This window comes from Hetaerina americana, unplaced genomic scaffold (genome assembly GCF_022747635.1).
Source record: "Hetaerina americana unplaced genomic scaffold, ioHetAmer1.1.p SCAF_2, whole genome shotgun sequence".
Lineage (NCBI taxonomy): Eukaryota > Metazoa > Arthropoda > Insecta > Odonata > Calopterygidae > Hetaerina > Hetaerina americana.
Genome location: NW_027286763.1, coordinates 3,040,999 through 3,061,100, shown reverse-complemented (window position 1 = coordinate 3,061,100; position 20,102 = coordinate 3,040,999). Strand labels below are relative to the sequence as shown.

Sequence of the window (20,102 nt, the reverse complement as noted above, 5' to 3'; positions counted from 1 at the left end):
TTTGAAAGGCACACTCTCATTGGTATGCTTTTTGAGTTCATTTAAGCTTAGATTTATGGGCATTTGATTATAACACAAATATTTTGCACAAAGTTACTTGCTACCAGAAGAGAGAAAAGAGGTCCATGTTTCTTCCACATTTGCCCTTCCTTCTTTTCATAATTATCTAAGACTATTTACAAGATGTCTAACAAATGCAAGCACTTTTCCTGAACTTTTCTCACAAATTATTTCGTTTTCCTTCAAGGCCTATAAAGTTACCTATTGATAACCACAGTAAATAACCCTATGATTGGCTAGATAGGTTAGGATAAAGTTCACCTCCTACTAACTCCAAACGGCACAAGAAATGCACACACTAGGGTGTAAACAGTTCCTTTTCCCATACCCCCCAGGGTTTCCCAAGAAGATCTGGTATATGAAAAATCACATAGCTTGGCCAAAACCGAGAGTTTGAAACACAATCAAACCCAGGTCCTTTGATCAGTACACCTAAATATGAATAGCACATGTACAAATTTTTTCCTGAGCCTGTCACCAAAAGTAGATGTTTTCTGATTAATTTCATTTCAGAGAAATAATTATAATTCATTTTATAATATTTTTTAAGCATAACAAGATAAAAAAATGTTAGTACTTCAATTATCAATGGTCAGCCAAAATTACTATGATTGAACAGGAAAATTCTTAGACATCTAACTTGATTTTCTTGCTTACCTCCCAAACTTTTCTGATATTATCCAGTCGTTACAAAATTCCTTCTCTAGAGATGAAATTAGGTACAAGTATATTGAAATGTCTGCATTTTGGCACACATTAGACTCCATTAAAGTAATTGGCACAGAAATTCCCACAGTTCTTTGGAGTGGTGTATACTTTCTTTCTAAACCCATTGGAGCTAGCGGCTAAGGATGGCATAGGCTCCTTATCTATTTTAGTTCTGATGTCCCTCTTCATTCTCCTCAACCCTTTTTTCTACAGCAATATATTTTTAAGTTTTCTAAAATGGATTACCTCCAGCTCTTACAACGCAACCTTTCTACTCCTTGCAAACTCTGGATAGATGATTTTAAAGTATAACATACATTTTTGGTGTATCTCACTTTGTTTTCAGATGAAATTCCCGAAGATAAGGCCACAAAGATGCTCATTTGTTAGACACACTCATAGACAACACAATACAAATGACAATCACTGAGATCCTAGCAGTCACAAAAATAGTTTTTGAGCACAATTCTTTCAACTTTGCCCATTTTCATTCGGTACACGTAGAAATCACATAAATCCCCAGGCACTAGTTATTTATGTTTAAAAAGTTCATTTGATCATTTCATAATTTCTTTCGTTTACATTTAGTTTGATCAATAATATATTAAATAAAATATATCCACCAAAATAAAAAGCATGCATTCACTCTGTATATACATTCAAGAAAACAATTAGATAGGTTTCACCATCAAAAACAATTTGGAGCACAAATTCAAGCTCTCAGACTTCTGTTTGAGGCACGGATGACCGTGGTATAGGCTGGGGACGTCCGCTCACTTTCCCATTCCCACCCCGATTGCCATTGTATGCCGAATCTTTCAGGGACAAAGCACTCCCAGTTTTCAAGGATGGATTACTCGCCGAGCGGCGACCTGGTGCTTCCTTGCCACCTCCTGGATGGGCAGAAACTGGAGGGGGAGTGGCAGAGCGGCCCTTTGGTGGGTTACTCAGATGCAGTGGCGGTGACATTGCATCCCTGTATTCATAAGCATGATTGTCCAACGTGCTTCCATCACCGTCATCTTGATCTATTCCTAATTGACCACTGTAATAGCGATCTGACTGCCTGTAAAGGATTCAATTTTATATTCACACAAGTGACTTGCAGTTACTACACCACGGCAGAGGGACAGGTAGCTATGCACCAAGCACATGCATGTTATGCAAGGGAAGCATAATAATGAGCAACTGAAGGTTTGCAATGCAGCTGAAAATATTTTATTCACTACAGAACCCTGGTGCATGAAGGAAAAAATAAATGACACAAATACAGTTTAAATATTGCATGGCATGGCATCAAATAGCAATCAAACAAGCACTTATTCCATGAACTACTAATATTCCATGAAAAGCAGATTGAGCTATCATAGAATCATTAAATCATGAGCACAAGTAGGGAATCAAATAAAATCATCTGCACGTCTTGGCCCACATCAAAACATATGCACACTACTTGGTGACCATTAATCAAAACATATAGTAAATGGGTCAGGGGTTGCCAAGAATTTCACTTTTATTCAAAAACATTCTCACCCACCATATTCATTTTTATCATCTTTTGGATGTACTGGAAATTTAGTGTTGAAAAACATAGCTTCAGAGGAAATAATTATATATGATATGAAGTTCTGATATATAAGAGTTATTCAATAAAGAGATCATAACATTTTATTCACATAATTTACTGCGCAATAATTTATGTTCATGCTCAATTTATAATGTTTACGTGGTCTTAGTTTCACTGACTTGACTCCAGTTTTACATCACAAGCAGCCACTGCAAGTTGAAACATGTTCAGTTGTTCACCTACGCCTGCTTCTGGTGATGGAAAACACTTTCCACAAAGGTGTGTCTTTGTTTAGGGGAAGAGGAAAAAGTCAGATAAGTCAATACTACATTAAGGATGATCAACACACTTCAGAATGATTTTGACAGATAATTACGATTTTATGGTGGAATTCATAGAACCTGCTGCACAGAAACACATCTGATGGCCAATTTTTCAGGTGGTAAGTTACACCCAATTTTTTTACAATATTTCTGATAGTGCTTTTAAAATTATTTGACAATCTTTGCTCACAATGGAAGCAGTGGTGTAAATGTTTTCTCCCATAAGAGAGTGACTGCAGTTCTGGGTCCACCTTCCTTTAAAATTGTCTCCCTAATATAAATATTCAAATCTATCTTTTGGCTGAGCTAGAGGGAAGAACAGCATTGCTATGCTGTTCTTCCCTATAGCTTGAAAATCTATATGCCTCCAATAGCATTGCATAGGCCTCAGGTGATGACTAGTGCAGGTGAGAGTAAAATTTGAATGCAGCATTTCATTTTACCTCTATTTTGCACTGGCTACGACTGATGCAATCTTGGAGTCAAACGAATGAAATTTGTGTCACATACAGATTTTGCATTTAGTTAACAATATATCAAATTGAAATATCAGTACCATAAGTACTCTATCTCTCTCGAACTGTCTTCCAACAGGCTTCAACCAAATGCCCTCTATTTCACTCAATCCTGAGCATCTTATTTAATAAGCCAGAATCTTCCGCCAATAATTATCCCATCAAATATTCTAATCCCATTTCTTTCCCGTCTCCTCACTTTCCTTCAATTTTCCCCTCCATGACTCTTCTTAGCAAGCAATTTCAGCTTACTATATGCCCCAACCAAGATGTCTTTCTCTTTTTGATTCCTCTCAGCAGTTTTCTTCCCTCTCCCATTCTCATTAGAACTTTCTCTTTCCTCAGTCTATCAGTCCACTTTACCACATCCATCCTTCTTCACAACCATGTTTCAAAACTTTGAAGAGTATTTTTCATCTTTCTTTTAACTTTCCAAGTTTCATTGTAAGACACCATGTCATGCTCGAGCAGTCTAGAGCATGGTGAGAGGGGTTCGCCTAGCGTGCAAGCCCCATTTAGTGGTGTGGAAGGTGGATGAAGGATTGAAACTCATAGTGACTCAGTGAAAGAAGGGCAGACCTCCACCTCAGGCATCTACCACTCACCGACTGCCCCAGCAATCTTCCCGATGACCCAAGAGTGTTATCCTTCCCACACTCTTTCTGAAAATGCTTCGGGTCAATACCCTGAGCTCTCCCAAACAGGATGACCAAAGAGTCCTTACCTCATCGCTCCGTTGATCCTTACACCAACGGCCTGAATCATGGTGATTCAGTCTTCTCTGAGTGCCCTTAGTAAGTCATGCCCAGGCTTACAACAACTACATTTCGGACAAAACATCTAGCAAATCTCATTCTCGCTTCCATAGGAATTCTACTTGCTGCCAAAAGTTCTTTCACTTTTTCCAAAGCTTTCTAACCTATATATACTCCCTTTCTTATTTCCTCAGCATCGCTTTCATTTCAAATTACTGAGCTGGCCAAATAATGGAATGATTTCACTAGCTCAACAGTTTTTCTTTCTATTTTTATTCCCAACTCTTTCAGAAGTTACACTACTTACTCACTGTAAGATATACAAAAAAGCATAATTGCTCTTTATTGAACGGTCCTCATACCATACCTAACTAATTAATTATTTTCTGTTAGCATTAAATGTGGCACAAAATTGTATATGATACTGATACACATATTCCTTGCTGATATTCCAATACTACTGACCATATCCAATGTTAGTCACATTTACTGATTGAAACCAATATTAAATCCCATAGGATATTTCTTTTTACGCACATTTACACAGGGTTTGGAAAAGTAGAAAGTAGTCCCCGTCCATATGGTGGCTCTCCAAGGTATACTGCAGATATTGGTGCAAGATTACATTAAGAATTACGAAGATTGTTCCTGTGCCCCCAGTTATGTTTGATTTTAATAAGTATTATTATCTTGCCTATTGCTGATATAATTGCAGTAACCATACGGTCTTACTCTTTATCTTTTCAGGGGTGCAGATCTCAAATCCCAAAGAGAAGTTTTATTTTCTTGTTAAAGTATCCAATGAGAGGTTTCTTATGTTATATTTAGTTTTCTAGCTTACTGTTTCCTGGCACACTCATGTGCTTTTCATACTGTTACCTAATAAATTGGTACAAATTAAGTGTAAATTATTGAATTACTTCAAACTATTCTCTACTACTCTTTATAAACTACTCTTTAAAAAATTGAAAATTTTACCCATTCCCTGCGTGTATATGTATTGCGCATCTTTGTATGTCAAAAGCAACTTCTCTAGTTATCTTTCCAATGCCAACGTTCACAATTATAACACAAGGCATTCTGCTGACCTCCACCAAAACTTTGTCAGAACCTGTACCACCGCCCATGGACCTAAACATATGGGCCTCAGGATTTTTAATAAACTTCCTAAAGAACTGAAAGCACAACATAAGCTGCCTATATTTAAGCTCAACCTTCAGAAAAATTTACTCTGTAAAATGTTTTATTCTATTAATGAACTTCTAGTCCCATGAGTTTCTTTGTATTTAAACATGTACTTAGTATTTATCATTTCTTTATATAACATTGACGTGTCCTATATCTGTGCTTGTTTTTTACAATTGTACAAATCTGCTGGGCAAATAAAATTACTTACTTACTTACTTATTGACCCAAAATTGACAAAAGAGCCATAAAGCATAACCTGGCACTCATCACCACATACATCAGCTTAACAAACATTTTCAAAGCTTTGAAACTCACTTTTGACACATTAAAAAAATTACATAGGGGAAAAATTTTGTACGCACTAGGAATTTTGGATAATATTCAGGAATCGTGACATCAGTTTAGGGGAGCAGATACAATCACCATAACATGGGAGGACAGGGAGGTCAAAATAGGTCAAACTGGCATGGAGTCATTTGGTCATGAAGCCAAAATGAAAAATTACACAAAAGTTATTGTTAACAAATATAGAAAAAGAAAATGTTTTTGTTGCTTTTCAAGTTTTAGTAATTTGATGTGGTTTTCATTAGAGTACATCTGAAGGCTTTGGTATTATAAACTCTACATCACCATTTTATAATGAATTATGAATGATAACAGCTAGTTAGGAGTTGTGATCACAATAATATAACTAAAACTAAAAACTAATAATATAAATATAGCTAAAACATTTCAAAATGTGTTGAGGACTCAACTTGGGTAAAGCCAGAAACAACTGACATTAAAGTATTCCAATTAACATAAACGGAGGGTTAAATCTCATTGGTTGGTAACCCAAACCCAAATTAGGGACAGGGGAATAATAGATAAATAGATAGAGGTCTTTATTTCGGCGAAATTGAGACCAAATAGTCCCTTCTTCCATTTAACCCATCATCGTATACATACTATATTAGGCATTAAACTTATAGTTATTAATATATATAGTTATAATAAGGAAGAGAGGTGAAAGTGGAAAGAAGGGAGGAGTTAAACATTGGTGTTGCCGCCACGAAAATAAATGCGTTATTACATTCATACCTGACTAAAATGCACACCAAGAAAAGGACATGCGATACAAAAATTTCCAATTTTTTAATCATAAGCATTAAAGCTATTTCATTTAACTACTTAAATACCAAAAACCACAGATATCAACCTTTAAGATTGAATTGATAGGTGAGGATAGAGCTCACTTAGTACTAAGCCAACAGAGTACGAAATCACACATCAGGGTAGAGGGGCCAGTTCCATCCCTTAGCTACTTGCAGTATCCCAGGAAGATCTGGTACCCAAAAAAAATCACCAAGCTTGGGTGAAACTAAAAGTCCCCAGGAATTGAACCCAGGCCCTCCGTTAGTAGTAGTCCAAAGCTCTATCCACTACACTACCACATCCCCTATTCAACTTCAGACAAAAGGACTCGGGAGACACCAAGTGTGAATTTACTCGTTTATAGGCATATGGAGACTTGATATGGAGTACAGTGTGCAGGGCTTAAATCCGGACAAATTTCAATTTGAATCATGTCGTAGTTCCACTGAAGGTGGCGATTGGCGTTCTTGAAAGCTATAGGCATCTAGTAAACAGTCATAATCTCAAAATGGCTGAGATGTTACGTACAAGTACGGAGTATAGTTGAAGAGTTGCTATTATCGAAGTGTTCGCGCTGGGCATTATATTTCAAAATAGTTCGATTCTTCTTCTGGTAACCCAGATCAACTGTTTATGATATTGTGGCTAAGTATAATGCTTTGGAGAAGTCTGGGGAAGGTTTTGCTGACCCGGCGAGGAAATCTAATTCGAGGAAACATTGGCTAGAGGGGATTTAAGCGCTGCACCCCATATATGCATAGAATGAGTACTGCCAATGCTCCACTCATATAGTTGCACTTGTACAATTGATCTTCATTAAGAATATTGCACCTAACACCATGAGACAAAATAATATCCTATGGCATGTGAGTGCGGAAGGAAATGGATTGCAAACAAAAGCAGGAGTGAAAAACCTTTTTGTAGATTCTTTTAACCATCAATATTGGGTAGAGACAACTTGATGTTGTCTTTTTCCAAATGCATAGTACCTCGCACGCATATTTTCCATCTGAGAGTGCCGAACTTCTGAGAACCCGTAGAGATCCTCTTTTCCTATGCCCCTTTTGCAGAACTAGTCTATTTCAATGAATAAGTGACAGCAGTTGCATCTGAGGTGACACTCTAATATAAACATATTATTCCTCTGGCAACATTCATCATTATCGGAAATGGTAAACAATCGTTTAAATTTTGATACAACCATACACTCAAATCTTCTACGGGCAAACCCATTTAAAAGAGAATAAATTTGCCCACTTCACAAGGGCATATTAACTCTATTACCAATCTATCCCTATTTGTTTCATGAAATCCATCGGGGATCTTCCTCTGAAGTACTTCCCATTCAGTTTTCCCTAAATGATTCTTCATCAGCCTCTTGGTTCTAAAAATAAGGACAATAAGTTTGTCCCCTCACATTTTCAGTTATTATTATACCTCTTTCCCAAGCTCCTCTTCAAAGAATCTCTTCATTAGTCAATCAATGTATCCATTTGATTTCCATTATTCTAATTAACCTCCACACTTCCAATGTTTTGTATTACTTCTTTTATGCTTCCTTACAAAAGAAATGCAAGTTAACAATGATTACTTTAAAATATATTTTTCATTTCATTTTGCCCTGCTGGTAATTTCCTCAGCTAATTTATATCTTCTTGAATTCTCTGCTTCCCAAATAACAAAATCTTCCACTTCTGGTATTTGATCCTCCAGTACGACATTCGCGTTGTCTTCTGTGCTTCAGCCAAATTCCATTGGGTACACTTTTTCTTTCATCTTCAAGTAGCACTTTTTCACAAACAACTTCAGGTTAATTATTATTTCGTATTTCCTTTTTTATATTATTTTGGATTCCCTTTCTTTATGGTATTTCAGTTCCTTTCTTTAGAGTAAAACCATTAAGTTGAAACAATAACATAGTGGCATGGATAACCAGGTGAAGGTCAAAGTTTTTTACCTGTCCTCTTGATGAGCAGGATTTCACTAAGTGGGGAATTTAAATGATGCTCATCTACAACATTACTTACGGCAAGAGCCGACACTGGTGTCGATAGAAGTTGAAAGTCTCGTAAAAAAATTAATCCAATTTTAAATCAAAAGATGGCTACCTGCCCAACTACTTTGGGATTATTTGTATCTTCAATTCCATTTCGTTCTCCAGTTTATGAGTCAATGTTTTCCAAACAATGAGATCAGCATATATTTTAAAATATTAATAACATCAGCAGTGGTCAATGCATATCTGGTAAACCATATTCAATATTTACTGAAATGCCTCTTGACTATTTTCATAAGTAATTCCACGATTGAAAAATTCATTTTGGTATGTAAAGGGAACATGAAAAAAACATTAATTAGCATGTATGAAAGCTTATGTTTCTATTTAGATATAAAATTTTGAAGGTTAGATTTGAACTTATTCATAAAGTTCATTTTTTTGAAAAAATTGAATTGCATAAATCTAGAAATTCAATTATGTGAATTTTGAGCAGTCCAAAAAATTACAAGTTTAAATTTCAAATGAGAAAAATTCTACTTCAAGAAGCCTAAAAGTTATTATATAGCCAGCACCAAATTAAGGAATTCCCACCTGTCATTGCCAGGAAGTTCAATAACCCCCAACAAATCCTTTATGACAACTGGGGGGTAGTATCAACCCAGTTGGGTACCACGACCCTAGATGAATGAGTAAACAATGGATTGGCAAATAATGGGCAACACAAACACTGGTTGTCATCAGGATATTTGACTGCCATGAGTAGAATGTCATTAGCTTCATTTAGTCGTAATATTGGCATTTTATAATTTAAAATTCACCTCTTAGCATTCCTCCATAAAATGCAACAGACCACGACAACAACAATGAGGACGAGGCAGGCTCCAGATACACTCCAAAAAGCTATTTGCAGAGGTTCATTAGGTTCCCACCAGTACTGCAAAAGGAAGGAAGATCCACTTCAGCAAGAACTACGATTACCACTCCATAATACAAAAATGACACAACTTAAAACTCTCGTCAATTCATTCTATTGCAGCATTCAAAATATGAATAATATTCAGCAGCAATGGGGCTTGCTTTCCGACCAAACAATTAGACATAAGAGGCCGGATCGAAAAAGTATCTGACCTTGAATTGTCCCACGCCCAGTGGATACTATGCTAGGGGCAGCTTCACAGGGCACAGTGGAAGGAGGCAGCTTAATGTACAGGCTCGAATCGTTCCTCCGCCTTTGAGTGAGCCAGTCGCTGCGTGCTGGCCACCTCGAGTGAGTTGCCGTCGTCATCTCTACATCTACTTAATACCCCGCAAGCCGCCGCAAGGGCACGTGGTGGGGGGTGAATCTCATGTATGCATTGCTTCCTCTCTCAAGAAAACTGAACGAGTTGATTTTATTGGGTCGTCCGTCCGTTGGTTGGTTATTATGGTGTTGAGAAACTCAGGATCAGTGCGGGTGGTGTCCTCTACTGGAGTCGTGGGTGCATGGATGTATGACCCAACAAAATCGAATCGTTCAATCATCTTGAGAGAGGAAGCGATGCACGCGTGAGATGACTAAGGCAACTCACTCGAAGGCGGAGAAACGATTCAAGCATGCGCATCAAAGATGTCTCCTTCCACTGCGCACAGTGGTGCAACCCCAGCATCACTACTGTGCGCTGGGAAATTCAAGAAATACTTCTTCAACAGGCCTTGTCATTAAGAGAGTGAACCAGAACACCAGAAATTCCACATGGCGTATTAAATACACATATAGACATACCCTGAATCTATTATAACACCTTTTTAATTAAATGTTAGTAATTTAATTCAAAATAAAAAGAAATATGACATATTATTAAAACTTTCAAGGGTTAATCAGGATCATATTAAAAGTAAATTAGATGTAGAGTACGATCCCTTAGTTAGAGCATCAAGTTTGCCGCATACTTTCATACCAATGTAAGATGTCTATTTCATAATAAAATGTGAAAGTATGCACCCTACCTCTGTAACAGGAGGATATGTTGGCACTAAAATTCCAATAACGGTTGGAAGGTATTCAGTCCAAAAGGCACACTCAGTTTGTCGATAATTCATCATCACACTTGAGTTAAAAGTTGTGTTTATATTGAGATAATTCAGGGAGCCAGGACGAGCCACATCAAAATGGATACCCAGAATTTGGGTAGATGTTGGGTTGCTGAAAAGGAATTAAAAAATATTATATTGACAAGAGAAGCCACAAGTTAATAATTTAATTGAAAGACACATGTTTTAATAGTTCATTCATTAATTTTATTTGCATACTAAAATCTCATACTTTATACTAATATTTATTGGTAAATTTTAGTGGTTAAAATTACAACAAATGCAAACCTTTCTGGCATTGATCACTTCTAAGGTCAAAATATATTCAATATATATTCAAAATATATTCCACACTAAAGACCGTAAATTGGGATCTAACTACAGTATATGCACGCTTTTAGTTTTAAGATGATACAGATCGTGACATTCACAAGCTTTTTTAATTGAAACAGGCAATCAATTTTAAAGCTTTACACCATTTTCACTAAATTACATAAAACATTCCATTGCCTTATTTTAAAAAAGTATGAATAGCACATTGCATTGAACTTAATTTCTAAAAATTATTCAAAGGCTCCTGAAATTATGCCTTACTCTTAGCTTAGATTATAACTACTTTAATCAGATCATTGTCCATGGCAGAACTCAAATTTATTTTTGTGAATTGCAGTTGTAAAGTGCTATTAGCTTACATAATAGTCAACCCATGGGTTAGTACTAAGTGGTGAGGATAAGGCTCAGCCTGTGGCCTCCACAAATGAAGCCTCAACCCTTTTGCACACTTTGATTTATCGATCACTCAACACCACATCATGGATTTTTTGAGCCATTATGGAGGAGGTCACTTGCACTGGATGTTTCGAAACATCCAGTGCAAGTGACCTCCTCCATAATGGCTCAAAAAATCCATGATGTGGTGTTGAGTGATCGATAAATCAAAGTGTGCAAAAGGGTTGAGGCCACAGGCATGTCAAAAGGTACAGTGATTCCAATTTTGAACAAAAATTGGGTGTGAAAAAAATGTCGTTTAAGTGGGTTTGCTCTCAATGGAAAATAAATGCAATGGTGAGGTCGATTTGGAGGCTGGTTTGGTACTTTTCCATTGCAATCCTTGTGAGTTTCTGTCTTGATAGATGACTGTGGATTTCTAAAGGGGATCCACCTCCAAAGAATGCAAAGACAGTGAAATTGGCTGGCAAGGTGATGCTCTGGTTTTTTAGGATGCATAAAAAATCAACTTCATTGATTACTTTCAAAAAGGACAAACCATGCGTGGAGAGAAATATGAATTGTTACTTCATCCGGTTGAGTGAAGAAATAAAGAAAAACCATCCTCATTTGGCAAAGAAAATATTCTCTTCCATCAAGATAATGCCCAAGTGCAAACCTATGCAGTTTTGATGGCAACAAATAAGGAATTTAATTTCAATTTTTTACAACATCCAGCAATTTCATCAGATTTGGCCGCAAGGAAATTAATGTATTTCCAAATAAGAAGAAATATCTCAGCAGAAAACAATTCACAACAAATTAGGTCACTGCCAGCACATATTCCTCTTCGGAGGGCTTTACGATATCATACTTTTTGGATGACTTGAAAAGGTTCGAGAAATGCAGGGAAAAATGTATCAAGCTCAAAGAATACATTGATGAAAAATTAAAAAATCCATCCAAAATAATTTGTCTTTCTATGTTTCCCTAAGGACTTATTGAATGAAACACACATAGTGTTAGCAGAGTTTAATTCCATAGAGTTAGAGTAGAGAAAGGATTAGTAGGGTTTATAAAACCTTTCAAACTACCCTCGTATTATTACAATTAAAAAGAGCAAAATTCCAACACCGAAAGCTACCGTTCAACTGGGCAGCTTCTGAAGGGCTATTTTCAAAATAATATGCTAGCAAATATTCAAGATGTGCACTCAACAAAGGTAACTAACTTGAAAGGGATACAATACTTTTTGGGGTATATTTTTTAAATGTACTCCATCAGAGATTTTTCGAAGTAATTCAGAAACACTAATACAATAGCAGTCAGAATTTTAACAGAATTCTAGTCCCACCGATTTATATGACCTTATTGCAGAATTATTTGAAAGAATGCAGTGCATAACCAAAATAAATGAAGGTTGTGTAGTATTGCGACTAAAAATATGCCCATTTAACTTCCATGTTTTAATGTTGCCTTAGTTTTACCAGGAAAACCCTTATTGTCCAATACTTTCACAGAATATTTTTATAATCCTTACCCTTCACGTGCAAAATTGCTGAATGCCTTCATGAAAAAATGACTCATGTTCCGATCATTATCCGTCCAAAGATGTTTATCCAACCTGGACCTCTTGGGGAAGAACTCTGCAAAGCATAAAAAAATGCCACCATTTTTTTGTGGCTTCCTTAATAACATTGCGCTACACTAAAATTAACTGCAGTTGAAGTCATTACAGCTAATTATCAGCAATGCTTGGCATGAGATATCAGAGAAAACAAAATTTTTACAAGATTACATCAATTCTTAAAGCCACAAACCTGGATCCATGAATGGAGAACCTGTGAGGAGATGGTGCTCTATGTCATGAGGAACTCTTCTCCAAAAAGGAAGCCTATGAGCCTCTATTGTGGTATTCAGGACATATAAATAAACTGGCACATTCTTTTCTACTAGCAGCTTTGCAACTTTATCATTTGGAGCACGAAAAAAGAAATCTGAAAGCATCTGCAAAAACAATGCATTAGTCAATAGAAAGATGTGACATCAATAGCCGATTACTCATACATTAAATAATTAAAAACTAGAGGCATGAAAATTGTTCAAATATTGTTCTATATTCCATGTATCAATTTGAATGCTAGCGAGGGCAAACTTCAACAATCAGGTTGGAAATACAGAATAACAGGGTAGTTTGAAAGGTTCTCGGAATCATAACCACATGTCAGCACTGGCACAACAAGTTTCCGACATAGTAATAGGTAATCCTTTATGAACAAACATATCTGTGGTGCGGGTGCCTCTCTGTTGTTGCTGTTCCTGTGCAGTGATTTGAGAAGATGGAAAAAATTCAAGAATCAAGCAGTTATTAAATACTCCGTAAAGAAAGATATGAAAACAACGGAAATTTGTGCTGACTTTCAGAACACTCTGGGGGACTCTGCTTCTTCAGATTCAACTGTTGGTTAGTGTACAAATGAGTTCAAATTTTGCCGGGACAGCTAACATGATGATTCACATGGTGGTCGGCCTAACTGTGGCGCTACCCCAGAAATTATTGCAGCAGTGCATTAAATGCTCATTGAGGATCGCCGACTGAAGAAGCTGTAGGGATGTCATCAGGCTAGAGTGGGCCATATCACAGTTTAACAGGGAAATTGGATACGAGAAAATTATCAGTTGGATGGGTCCTGCGACTTTTGCATAGGATCACAAACACATCAGAATGGAAATTTCCAAACAATATTTGACCCGTTTTGAGAGCAACCAACAAGATTTCCTGCGCCCGTTTGTGAACACAGATGAAACTTGGGTCCCCTACTCTACACCCGAGGCAAAACAGCAGTCAACACATTGGAAACATGTTGATTCACCGCTACCCAAGACAGCAAAGACAATACGATCGGCCGGAAAGGTATAAGCTTCAGTTTTCTGGGATATGAAAGGGATAGACCTACTGATAGATTATCTTACCACAGGTCAACCAAATAATGAACAATACTACGCTAACCTACTGGGCCATCTACAGCAAAAGATACATGAAAAAAGGCCAGGAATGGCAAGGAAGAATGTCATCTTTCATCAAGGCAATGCTCGTCCAAGCACAAGTGTTGTCGCCATGGTAAAAATATGTGAACATAAGAATTGTTTCCACACCTGCCTCATTTGGCTCTGACAGATTTCCATCTCTTCTCCAAGCTCAAAATTTTCCTCGGTGGAGGGAGATTCTCTTCAAACAAAGAACTAACGGCCGAAGTAGAGGGGTATTTTGCAGGCCTGAAGAAATCTAATTTTTGAGATGGGATCAAGACATTGGCAAATCACTGGATGAAGTGCATTTATGTACAGGGAGACTACATTGAAAAATAAAAAAAGTTACGCTATGGTAAGTCATATAATTCTATTCTATTTTGAGAACTTTTCAAGCTACCCTCATATTTTGATTTTTGTTACATGTTCAAGTTATATTTTATCTGAAATGTTGCAAGTTCTTTGAGGCCAGCCAAATCAGGCAATCAGGTAAGCCTTTCAATTAACAAAATACTTACATTAATGTACTCCTCCCTGATGAGGGTGGTATTCTGCGGGTCAGGCCAGTGGGTATACATATACTTAATTGCATTGTATATTCCATCGGGATTTAACGTGTAATTATACCGCAAGACAAATTCTTTAACTTTATTGTCAAAGAATGCCTCATTAATGTCATACCTTGGTGCTAATGACTCGTTATTAACTGAAATGATAAGAAATATTTGAAGTTATGACTCAAATACATCACTATAAATAGTTAAATTCCTTAAAATAGGTTGCTTAAAATATATTTTTCATCCATAAATTAGAGGACTGACAACAGACGAAATTTTAAAGACTTGAATGAATTGCATATTTATTAAGGAATTTAAGACATGGACAATATCACTGCAACCTGTCAACATTCAACACATTTGCGTAATGGCAACATCATTGGCAGTTTCAGCAAAAACATCAACACTCAGTAATAATAAAAATTCATGTTAAAAATCTGTCCTTAAATGGAAAATAAAGTACTTCCAAGAGTCTCTCCCCATTTCTCCCCACTACCAGTCATTTCTCTCTGTGCTTTCACAAAACTAATTGCGGCCATATCTACCGTATTTCCTGGTGCATAGACGCACCCTGATTTTTCAGACTAGAATTTAGAAAAATATTTGGATCAGACAGAAAAGGATCAACTCATTTGGATATAAACACATGAAAATTAAAATGTTACATGTTAGCAGCTACACATATATATCAACATTTATTCATCATTGCAGTATCTCATAAATTTGCCATCACTGCTGCTAAATCATTTCCACAGTTATTTTCTCCAGGGTTGTCATTTCCTCTGGCACAATTTGAAAAATCTTCACTTCCATGTACTGCTGAGCTAATTTCACATTCATAAAAAGACATTACGATAGTCTCACTTTCCAACAGGATCTTTTCAAACACAATCACTAGAAATCAATGGCTGTTTCATTCCTCCCATTGGCATGACACCATGAGTTGTTCTCTTGTAGTCTTTCTTTCCTCTTCAAGTGGGAGTTGTTGTGCTATTGTAGATCTGGTACATAACCACAGACCACTTCTCTTCATGATTCACTCGCACCATGACGCTGTCCCAGAAAAAATCAGCCAAAGACTTATCAGCTTATTTTCTCCCTTCATTTAAAATCATTTTCGTTGAAAGGGTAATCATGTGTTTCCCTCGACTTATTGCCCACTTCTCAACATGTCCATCAAGCTTTGGTCATTAAGGAAAACATGAACATAAATTGTATGCTAATCTCATAAATCTCTGCATTTACTGAGTCTACCTTTTGTGTCCTCTATTCTCGTATCATCTTCCCAGTCGGAGGTGGGCAAAAGAGGCCTTTCAGCTGCCCTGCTTACGTGTTATGAAGTGTAATTCATGCGTTTAAATGCAATACTGCATGACAATCTTCTCCCTTTAGATCCCAAGAGGTTATTTTAATTTTAACTTTTAAATGTGACCATTAATTTCTATTATTGTTTTGATATTACCAAAATTTGCATGAAAAGCAACAATTTTCTAAGGCTTTACGACACTCTCCAGCTACTTCAGGTTGAATGCCTGTAGATTCAAGTATTTTTCGGCAGAGATACAATGTATTTATGCATTAGCACAGGGCTGATATCCTTGTCAGCCCAATGCATATTAAGTTTCACAGCAGCACCACATGTGAGATGTAAGTAAATGTGCTACATTGTATATATTTGCGATTTATCTGGGAATTTTTTTAGTTGGTACCTTCAACAAACTATTAAAACTTCATTGCTTACTACTGACTCACAACAGTGATATCATCAAAATTTATAATAAGGGCAACCATTATCTATGCCTGATGCAGGGAAACTAATGTAATAGTAAATATTTTGACTACAGTTTGAGTCTTATAGGTTGAATTTACACCCATAACACCTTCAGCCTATAAGAATATGCTCGCTGATTTCAGAGCAAACTATGGAGTTCAAAAAGTGCGACTTATGGGCCGGGAAATATGGTACTTCACCTGCAGCAAAATCTTCCCTCCTTAACCACCCATCTTCCCCGAGTCCAAATGTAAAAAGCAACACTTTTCCTTTGACTATGCATGTAAAGGACAAATTGAGCTTCTTGCGGCCTCTTTTAAAACTGGCTATATTAAAAAACATTTCCTTTAACCATAAACCCTTTATGGCTCAAGAAAATATTATTTAATACAGTCAGATTGAATATGCAATCAAAACAGTTCTTTTGAAGGTCAACATGAGGATTTTTTTTGCAACGTTTATAAGCAGCATTAATATGCTGAAGAAATATTACCATAATTAAAATAACATAAACTGACGGCTGAAAAACAGATAGTAACCATAATATGGATGGTTAGCAATTTCTTCAGCATTTACTTAATGTCTTTAAATTGTAAAAGTTGCTCAGATGAAATTAATGACATCCATTACAAACATACAATTTGATAGGGCTAATTATTTTCTTCAAACTTCATGGATTTATCTTTCATGAACACTCAAATAAAACACTTAAAATTCAGTGATGCATCATTAGTCACAGTACATTTAAGCCAAATGTAACAAGGACCAACCTCTGAATTGATCATTTCAAGATATTCTTACAAGAAAATGTAGAGGTAAGCAGTTTTGACACTCACAAAGCATGTAAGAAGCTTCATCGTGAGTAACCCCACTCATATAAGCCAAATTGGGCCTGAAAGCTCCACTTTTAATTAGATTTTCTGGAGTGTCTGTAATGAATTTCCAATCATCGTATCGCCATCCTTCATACCAGCCATCTGGTGGGTGAGTGAAGTTAACATCAAGAACAGGGCCCCATGGAAATGTTCCCACTTGCGGCTAAAAAACAGAAGCATATTTAAATCAATCTATGACATTAAATAAAATTATCATTAAGAATACACATGCACAGGAAAAATGTAACCACTTCGATGGCATTAAATTCTAAGTATTTTTTCAAAGCATAACTTTTTCAAACCTTTAATGCTTTGAAAGCATTTCTACTGAGTTTAAGTGGGACTGAAAACCTTTATTGAGATATTTATGTTGGCCATTTCATAATGATTTTCAAACCTACATTAGACATTGAAACTGAGCGCCCTGTAAGCATACACTATGATGATAGAATCGCAAAAGAGAAATTTTTGCATAGAGCCATTTAATAAATGGAAGCTTATATTGTAATTACAATGACATTTTAATTAGGGTATTTCATGAAAAGCAGATACATATTAAAATGATATAAAAATAAACATATTTACCATTTGATTAACTGAACATGACAACATAATCAAAAATCCTTTCACAAGTTTTCATAAATATCACGAATGCTATCAAGTCAATGCTACTAGTGCAATACAAAACTATTCTTCTCCATTCATGAAGTATTTCCTCTGGAGGAATTACAACTTCCCAAATAACCTATCAATCTTATTAATTAAAAAATTATTCTATAATCTAATGCCAAAAAAGCATCATACTAACCACAAATTCTGTGTTTCCAATTTCATAAAAATTTCTACCTTGCCGCAAGCAATTCACTAATTTCCATGATGATTCAGTAGAGCAGCCAAGGAGATTACCAAACACTATACTAGTATTTTGGGCTCTGTACTTATCAAGAATTAAAGCCCAGTCAGCAACGGGTGAACCACTCTGAAATCGAAAGGCAATGATGAAAAATTATATTAAGTTTATGAACCAGAGATACACCTATACATGATATTGGCTGATTACTGATTTCAATTACACAGCCAAGGGTTTTGGTTAATTTCTGATTAGTCAGCTCATTACGGCTGAAGCCTCAGCTTTCACTAGCCAGATCAGATTCGGTAGGTTTTAACGTAACATTCTTGAGAAGATTAAGGGCAAATATGAGATGGAAACAGTCGGGTGTGGAAGACCAAAGAATGAAAAACATTCAGTGAAACACAAACGTGAACGCAGGATGTCACTCATCAATTCAACCTTAAGCTTAGCTAAACTCATAGGATAAGCTTTCTGATGTTGATGAGAAAATAGGACTTGAAAGTTGGGGCAAGTTCCTCCCAACCACTGGCTCCTCAACAACCAATTCATCTCCCTCTGCATAGTACACATAACATAATTTACTCCTCACATTCACATGTAATACATCCCTTTGATTTACTCAACAAATTAAATGTTTATAGGATAGATAGTTGGATTAAATGCATTAAAAAAATTTAAAATCACCTGGGCAATAACTCTGGCAACAAGATGGTGAGTTTTGGGAGCCACCATGAGAAGGCCAGCAGAAGCCGCTCCAGCTCCAGGTCCAAAGAGAGTAATGAGGTTTTTATCACCATTGAAGTACTCTATGTTATCACTGACCCAATTTAGAGCCATTGACTGATCTAATATACCATAATTCCCAGGTGAGTTTTCATCAGCTGTGCTCAGGAAACCTAAAAGCAGAGCATACATAATCTAAGCATTTTAAAATCATCTACCAATGATAGAAGAAAGACTCTCCACAACCCTCCTGCAACTTTATATAGACCTCTGCCAATGATATGTTAGGCAGAAGTCGAATTTCAACACTGCATACTGCTCACCACATGTTGCCTCCATCTCCATTGCGTGGTTTGCAGTTACATTTCTCATTAGCAATGTCATAGACAAAGCGAACATGTGTTCTTTTGCAACAGCTGCTGCTGATGCAACATTATAATAAAATCAATGAAACTTATACCACATATATCTTACACATTAAACTAACAATGTACCATAAAACTAAATTTTTCATAATAAATCATGCCAATGAAAAATTTATGACCACTCTTTTAGGAACAGCCCTCGTACAAGGCTGTTTTAATATCAAAGCAACATCTATACTACGAAATGCACCTTGAATGATTGCACTTGCCATCAGAATAAATGCAAACTAAGATAGTATTATTTATTTTCCACTACTAGGCAATTCTTCATAGCCAAGTCTCTCTTCAACCATCAAACACAAGACACATGTATATCAGGAGTTTTCAGCTCTAGCTATTATTATACAGATTCAAAGCAGATGGGAAATGGCCTAAATGCTAGCATCTGTTATCGGAAATGATCTCTATGCATACAATGCAAGGCTCCTTTAAGTGCATTTATAAGCATTAACTTTATCAGGCCCCTCCCGTTCTTATTACAGCTCTTGATAAATATGGATGGCATAGGGAAAGGAACTGGCCCCCCTACCCTGATGTGTGAATTTCACAGGCCGTCGGGCTTAGTACTGGGTGAACTCTACCATCACCTACCAAACCGATCTTCGGGTTGATTACCATGTTTATGGTTTTTTTGTAATGCCCCAATAAATATTGAGGCATAACGTGCATATGTTCTACATGAATGCTTAAAACTATTGCTTCCAATGATAAAATGTTTTCATCAATGAGAGAACTAACAGAAATATTATGGGGATATGGATAGAGTGGGGAAGGGCACTAAAGAGTCATCACCAACTGGGAAAAATTAAATTCACAACTATGTAATATAGAAGAGGCTGAC

General features: G+C 36.4%; 1 protein-coding gene across 2 annotated transcripts in view; it reads right to left on the bottom strand.

Moving 5' to 3' along the window:
• The window catches only part of Gli (carboxyl ester lipase-like protein Gli), a 55,354-nt gene that overhangs the window by 891 nt on the left and 34,361 nt on the right, over positions 1-20,102 (bottom strand). Inside the window, exons 5-14 of one of the 2 annotated variants that reach the window (XM_071585068.1) lie at positions 18,798-19,009; positions 18,069-18,239; positions 17,222-17,423; positions 14,576-14,763; positions 12,848-13,034; positions 12,568-12,673; positions 10,236-10,431; positions 9,068-9,183; positions 8,841-8,926; positions 1,723-1,834 (exon numbers count right to left, since the gene is read on the bottom strand). In XM_071585068.1, coding sequence (XP_071441169.1) covers positions 8,881-8,926; positions 9,068-9,183; positions 10,236-10,431; positions 12,568-12,673; positions 12,848-13,034; positions 14,576-14,763; positions 17,222-17,423; positions 18,069-18,239; positions 18,798-19,009 — 1,424 coding nt within the window. In that variant the 3' untranslated portion in view covers positions 1,723-1,834; positions 8,841-8,880. Of the gene's footprint in view, positions 1-717; positions 1,835-8,840; positions 8,927-9,067; positions 9,184-10,235; positions 10,432-12,567; positions 12,674-12,847; positions 13,035-14,575; positions 14,764-17,221; positions 17,424-18,068; positions 18,240-18,797; positions 19,010-20,102 lie in introns of those variants that run through there. The other variant, XM_071585067.1, reaches the window with a different exon arrangement.